We start from the raw sequence: 7737 nt of genomic DNA, 5'->3' as shown, positions 1-7737 counted from the left end.
TGAAGAAAAAAGAAGTGGTGGTGGGGGGGGGGGGGGGGAAGAGCAAAATGAGCAAGAATATTATTAGAGAGAGAGGAAAAAGTATTTCTGAAAAGAGAATTTAGCCATAACTTATTCGAAACCTTAGTAACCAAAGAAAAGAATTGTTAACTATTGTGTGTTATCCTTTATTTATAGTAATTTTGTAGCGTTACATCAGTCTTCTCACATTTCACAAAGTAACTTGCTGAAGATGGGAGTATTCTTTACATTTGGAAATTATGGATTAATTTTAAATAATAAAATTTTTTTCAAGACAGAGCACACCTAGAGGAAATACCAACTGAAAATGATCGGCTTTAGTATTGGAAGCAACTGGGAAGCATTGATGCGTCAGTGGAGATAGTTGTTTCATCCCAGTTTTTCAAATTAAGCCTGTTTTGAATGCTGTGTATGTGATTTTCAACTGTAGAGGCTCAGTGGTGGGGGTGTTTTGTAAACTAAATTTGATGGGATAGGTATGCTTTTCTGTAGAGGATTGTCTTAAAGTTTTCATAACGGAAGCAAATGATGGTGGCTGAAATCAAGCAAGCTTGTGATCAGAGAGGGCTGGTCATCTAGTAACTTCTGTGTGTATGTGGGTCGTCTTGTCACCTTCCTTTCTTCTAGCTTGTTCTTACTGGAACAAACGTTGCATTTAATCTTCTCTTAGGACTAATCACATTGTCTTTTCACTCTACCTGGCTGAACAAATAGATTACAATGATTTTAAGCTAAATATTACAAATATTACAAAGCTAAATATTGGGAGATGAAGGGACTTTCAAAACTGAAATATACCTGGCTTATGGCTTCTTCAGGTTGTTGTTAAGAAGAAGAAATTGTATATTCTTTTTGTTGCAGAGATTTGAGAAGGGCTTAAAGATAGTAAATACAAGTAGTTCAGTTCTCTGAAGCTTGAATATCCACAGCTATGCCTACAGCTGTCCTGTTAAGGCTTAACTGTAAAAACATGCAAACTAGAGTGACCAAAGACTGATTAAGTGCAGTTGTAACAGCAAAATTCAGCGAAGCACTGATGATCTAGCGTGGATCAAATGAGGCCTGCAGGAGGCCTGTAATGATGTAGCAGCAGGCATACTTTGATTTTGAATGGTGTATGGTCAGAGCAATGATAAATGTGTTGCTTGTTATGTGTAGGCTAAAACCATACTGGTGTTTGCTATTGCCATAACAACTATACATTCACATCTTAGTTTTCCTTGTGTTCAGACGGTCCTTTTCAAAACCGTAACTGATATAAAAAGACACTGAAAACACCAAACCAAATTTGAGATTCCTAAGTGTCGTGTTGCTTTTTCCTGCTTCTCTAAATAATAATTTTTTTCAGTGTAGACTCTAAAGTTATAGTTGTGTTTCTGTGTAGCTTCTGTGATAATGACTGCAAGCTGACTTTTTCTCAGACGTAAAAGTCCTTTCATTTTTAGTGGGAATTAAGGTTTTTTTTTATTCAGGTCATCAGGCTTTTAAAGATCGGAGCTAATTAGTCCTTCCTATTTTCATGTGATTGAAACAAAATGTTAACTTGTATGTAGTAGTGTATTCCTTTTAGACACATTTTATGTGCTTACCTTTTGAAATTAAAATTAGAATGAAGTTAACTAGGATTTTTTCAACTTTTACTTAACTAAGATACTTCAAAGTATAGTAAAATACAACAATGAATATAATTTTATGGTTTATTTTATTTTAAATTGCTGGCAAGATAAAATGTCTTTTTTGGGGGGAAAAAAACCCCAAACAATTTAGATAAATATTACTTAAAGTGATTTCATCGTATGTTACAAAGATTCGAGAAAGCCACTGTGGATTTGCACTTCTGGTGGGCTCTCTTCAAAGAATGAGTTGAGATTATAGATACTAATAAAAGGGTCCCCTTGAATTTTACTTTTCTTTTTATTACATCTCTCTCTACATGCATGTAGTAAACTATCAGTCCAGCAGCTTATTTCTTTCTTTGTCTTTGGTTGAGCAAATTGTATATAGTCATTAAAAAACTGTGATTATATGCTTTTAAATATCTATGTGTGTTCTGGTTAACTGCCATTTACAGATATTTATGCTCTTGTATACCTTTCTATTCTCCCTTTTTATGAAAGAATTATGTGCCACATCATCCTAACTTTACCTGTTGGGGCTGTTTTTCCTCTTTTTTTTCTTTTTCTTTTTTTTTTCTTTTTATGCCTTGCATAAATTGTGTCTTGCAGTGATTTAGTTTCCATTGATTTGAATTTTTTCTTCATATTGTGGTTTTATTTATAATTTCCTTTTCATATCCCTATTGGAATTCACCTACAATAAGGACTTCTCTTGGCATCTATGTTGGAGTAGCTGCACTCAGAGTTAGAGGCTACTGTTCAATGTCTCTTTTAAAAGTTTGGCTTTTCGACTGCTACTTTCTTAACAAACTATGCTGTTAAAAAAGTATGGAAGAATATCCATACTCACAGATGGTAGCAAGTATCCATATGTGCTTCTGTTTGACTGAACCATAACAGGAAGTTTTCATATTCTCCTCCTGCCCCCACGCACTACTCATTGTGTTTAGTGGCTTAATTTCCCTAGGAGAGAAACCTTTTTAAATATAAGTATCATTTTTACTTCTTCAAACTGCATTGGGTTTTGCCAGCCATCTGTGACGACAAGGCAATAGACTTGGCATGTGTCGCAATCTTAGCTGAAGAATGTAATTTTCCTATCATTTCCAACACAATTTTTTTCCCCTCATCATCTGCAGAATAAATGCTCTTATTAAAATTTTAAGAAGCTAGTGACTCATCATATTAAGCAACTAAAGAACATTTTCCCCTGGGTAGTAAATGAACTTTTTTCCTCTTGATATCTGAAGTACAGCACTAGTACTATCCTAGAGGGAAGAAAAAGAAAATGAATGCCAAAAATGTTGATAGAGAAAGGGCTGGAATTTCACAGATACTGAGCAAGCAGTTTTTTCAGCGCAGACAGTGATGCTCGTCTTTGTAAACACGTTAAAAATATGGAAGTATGTGTTTATTTTTTAACTGCATTGTAGGTGAGTATAGGTTTTGAAAATGACAATTTCTTCACTTGTTTCCCCACACAAACCATTGTGTTTATAGAGCTTAGTTTTGTCAAACCCTAACAAATAACTTGTGCTTCTGCAGAATGATTAGAATGCTGCACCGCAGCAACATCTCTGCATGTCTTTTCTCCTCTTTCTCTCTTCTCTAATGAGATTTGTGTGGAAGTGGCTTTAAATATATAGCCTATATTGCTTCACATCAGTTCTACTGATGGTTTTGAGGTAAGTTATAAAAAAATCTAGGCTTTTGCAGGTTTTGTCTCAGTCATGTTATTTTATGCATTTGAATAAGGTAAGTGTAATGTTTTCCATTGTTGGACAATATCATCATTTGGAAGAGAAAGTTTAAATTAGTTCCTAAAAAAAGCAATTGTTCCCTTTTAAGTATAAATTTTTTTTTGCTTCCCAACAAATTTGCTTTGATATGTCTGGTACTAATACAACAAATACTGTGGTCTCAAAGTTGGTTACTTTTTCACCCTTAGAAGCTTGAGTTTTGTTATGTGAGTCTGGAATATAATGGTTGATAATCTTCCTGGGAAGTACATTAATTTTAAAGCACGTGTTCTCCCCAAGCAACAGTATTCTGTGACTTCATCACTTGTAGCCTCACTTCAGATTTCAGGAGAGCAAGAAACAAGATGGTATCTAGTGAATATGTATCACATCATAGAAATTGTGCTTGCTTTTAAAAATTGATCATGCAGCAGTTTGCATGAACAAGAATGTACATTGCATTTACAAGAAGTAAATTGCATTTATAGTTTCAGCTGTGTTCATGAATAGCTCAGAAACATAACTGTGCTGGTGGAGCTCATGGTTATAAACAGATGCTATTACAGATTGCCTGTCTTGCTTTTCCAGTGCATTTCAATGCTGTCTTAAACCAAGTGGATGTTCACAGTGCTATACTGCATGGCACAGAAATGAAAAGCAAATGTAACATTGCGTAACTGTTAACGTTAACGATGCATGATGATACATTTAAGTAACTGCGTAGCATTGGTTTTCTACCTGTAATGCTGCTTTTCTCCCTCTTCTTTCCTTGTCCTGGTGTTTGTTGCTGTTGGTGCTTATATCTTTGTTTAGGTTGTAAGTTTCAGGCAGACGAATTGCCTTTTGGTTTGTTTTATGGGGTTGTGGGTATGTTTCTGAGAGCTGAAAATATAAATAATCATGCCAGTGGTGATTTGGAGTATAGGAGGGTGGGAGGACCCCTTGAAGCAGAATTGCTTGAAGAATTGAATGCTGATTTCCACAATTGCACTTTCTATAAGTTGAGCAGACAGAATTATTTTTAGCTCTTTAATTTTAGTATGTTCCTACAGCAGATGTTTAGGTGCTTGGATTGTCACTAATGCTTGAGCATTGGTATGTTGGAGAAGAGTAGAAGGAAGGAGTGTTGACTAATAGACATCTGCGTATTGTAACATGAATGACCTTTGTCTTGCTGCTCAGACTGCATGATTATTGGAATAATCAGGATAACCTTTCATCCTAAGGCTTATTATTATTTTTATTTTTTATTTAGTGAACGGAAGGGCCTGGTAGGTTGCTCTGAAATTCTACTATATTTTATGGGGTTTATAGTCTCTTAGCAACTTAAACTGTACATGATAGAGCTTTTGCTCACCAGCTGTCCAAGTTAAAATGCAGAACATAATAGCATATTTCTGTGGCTCATTTTGATGTGAACAACTATCTCTCTAATAGATTTCTCCTTGTTGACTGGGCTGGTGTCTGTTGTGTTGCAAGAGCAGATATTCTTTAGGATTAAAGCGCTTAGGTTCTGATAAATATTTATTTAGTATTGTTGTTTTTGCATAAAAAATAAAATATATGTAACATGCAAACAGATATGAAACCATTTTATATGAAGTCTCAAAAATGTTAGTAATTTCTATTGCCATTTGCAATGAGAGATGAAATATTGTATCTCAAAGATGAATATTCTCCTTCTGGTTTGGATATGGCATAACTTTTGCTGAGTAGCAAGGGTTGTTCTGTGCATGTGTATGTCTGCGCATGTTTGTGCTAATTATGTGGTTCTTTCAAAGTTGGGGAATAGAAAATATCTCCCTTCCTCAACCCAGAAGAAATCTGCATCTCTGAAACGTGAGATTTGATTGCCCCTCTTCAGTGTGCGTGATTTAAAATAGTCTCAAAATTAGACAGTCTATGATGCAAGTCTTGCTTCAATATTTGAATCTAGTGAATGTGTGTTTACAGTCTCATGTGACTGAGATGCACTTGTCATTTCTTTAAATGCATCTAATGCTGGGTTTTTATCCCACTGTTCTCCTGCTACTTGAACTGCAATGCAAAGATTAAGTCGTTAATAATTTGAAAACCTTTGTAATAGGAGAATCTAGAACTAAATACAGCAGAATCCTTTGTCTTCAATCGTCTTGGATCATTTAGTGATTTATATGTAAACATCAGATGAAAAAGGAGGGATGAGGCATTTACAGTACTAATAGTTCGCGTATTTAAGCTTTCCAGTGCATTGCCAAATTCATCCCAGCAGTATTCTCCAGTAACATATTCGTAAAGTAAAACCCTATAGTTTGAGGCACATCCATATGCCTGTTTTGATTTATGCCGTGCTCTGCTATGCATGTTAGAACGCAACAGTGTTTCTGGCCTGAAGAAATTGTAATTAAGAAAAAAAACCAAACCCATATCACTTACATTGCATATATTTTGATGTTTTAATGTGTATGTTAGCCACCTGCACAAGATTTGACAAAGGTTGTTACTGCGCTCTTTAGCATCCAAGGATTGTTAAATATATGTAGGAGGTAATCGTTCTACCTTTTTTGACCATTTCAGAATTCTTACAAACACCTGTGTACTCTTAAGGCTAACTACTTATTTCCATTGAACGTTCTTCTGTGTCGTAGGTAGTTAAGAATTAAAGGAGTTTTCTTGATACATGTTGTGAAGACTACTGAAAAAATACTCATAAGCTTGTAATTTTCTTTATTCTAGATTTCCTCTTACTTTCCTCCCTTTAGTTCAGGGAGCATCTGGATGATGCACTTAGTCATATGATTCAGTTTTAGGTAGTCCTGTGAGGAGCAGGGAGTTGAACTTGATGTTCCTAGGTTTCTAACTGAGTATAATTCTATTGTGTTGACTATAAAAGATATTAATCTTCCTACTTCTCTTCCCTTTCCCTCAAAAAAAAAAAAGGGGGTGGGGAGAAACATATTAATCTGAAATGAGAATATAGGAATGATACAAATGAAGGAGTTCTTACTATTAGATTACGAATGGGAGAGTGAAACTGCAACAACAGTCTAAAATGCTAGGTCTGGAATAAAATTTCTGTAATCAGTATTTTCACATATCTGAATGTTAATATAAGTGGTATGAAGAATGTTGTAGTCACTTGATTACTATTGTAGAAGATCTCAAGATCTGCTTTCTGTGTTTCGTGGAACAAGGACAAAGTCTAAAAACCAGGAATCGTATGCAGCAGTAATTCTGTGTAAATCTATGTTGTTACACTTAAGAAAACAGTGAAATTAAATGACGCTGATAACCCGATTTTGTGGTTAACCTTAGTGTGTTGTTCGGTATATCGAAATGTACTCTGTAATTGTCCAGGGACTGTTTCCAGAAATAAATACATGCTCTGAATAATTTCTCACAAGTCTTTTCTCAGACACATTCATGCCAAAGTGCTTTGCCTTTTTGTTTTCAGAGTTGCAATAGTTTCCAAGTCCTTTGAAGGAAAAACCGATCGAACAGAAGACTGGTATGGAACACAGTACAAGCAAGAAGCGATTTCTGATGAAGTTATTAAGGCATGTTAAAGCTTCTAATATATTCTATTATCTGCAAGTGAAAGACAGGGTAAATTTTTAATTTTCTAATTGAGTTGAAGGGAGAACTTAAATCTGCTCCTCTGTAGCATGAAAATTGTACAATGAGTCTGTTCATATTATGATGAGTACGTCTCTTACATTGGTGTTCAGATATCAAATATGTATTACACAGGACAGGTACATTTTCATGTTTTAAACCATGATAAGTACAGGGAATGTTACACAATTTTTTGTATGAAAGATCCGTAATATGCAGTGGCTACTTAAAAATGTAAGCATTAACTTTTTAAAGCTTAGAAGTCTCTATTAAATGTTAGCAAACTAATCTGTTCTGAGGAAATGAATCTTTTTACAACTGCTATATGTAACTGTGTTTCTGAAGTTGTTTTCTTACAACTTGGAAAATGAATATATTTTACCAGTTAAATGACTTTCTAAAAATCAAAACTTCAGCAAAGAAGGTGGGCAAATCTGTATTGAAACATGTTATTTATCTTTTCTTTTAAGAAGAGATGGCTGTAAAATACACGCTAGACCTGCTGAGCATGCTTTGAACAGGCATTGCATAGAAACACTTTACTTCCTTTAGCTTGTGCGTACCTGTCGTCTTGATTAGAATTCTTGCCTTGTTTAATACCTTTCATTTGGAGTTCACAATACCAGCAACGAGACGTAGAACCACCTTCCACTCTACTGCTGATTTTTCAATTTTTTTTTTTTTTTTATCTTTAGTCTTCCTTCTCGGAGCTTAATCCTGCTGATAGCCTACTCCAACTTAGTTTCCCAGATATTTCTCTCTTTCCC

General features: G+C 34.9%; 1 protein-coding gene across 1 annotated transcript in view; it reads left to right on the top strand.

Annotated features, from left to right (window-relative positions):
• Window positions 1–7737, top strand: part of IDE (insulin-degrading enzyme) — a gene marked incomplete at its 5' end in the record, with an annotated part of 58691 nt that overhangs the window by 19771 nt on the left and 31183 nt on the right. The window contains one exon of the mRNA XM_010146087.1: window positions 6810–6912. Coding sequence (XP_010144389.1) covers window positions 6810–6912 — 103 coding nt within the window. The remainder of the gene's footprint in view (window positions 1–6809; window positions 6913–7737) is intronic.

Source organism: Buceros rhinoceros, unplaced genomic scaffold, assembly GCF_000710305.1.
Source record: "Buceros rhinoceros silvestris isolate BGI_N320 unplaced genomic scaffold, ASM71030v1 scaffold5452, whole genome shotgun sequence".
Classification (NCBI taxonomy): Eukaryota; Metazoa; Chordata; class Aves; order Bucerotiformes; family Bucerotidae; genus Buceros; species Buceros rhinoceros.
The sequence above is the reverse complement of the archived record's forward strand: the minus strand, read 5'-3'. Positions and strand labels throughout refer to the sequence as shown.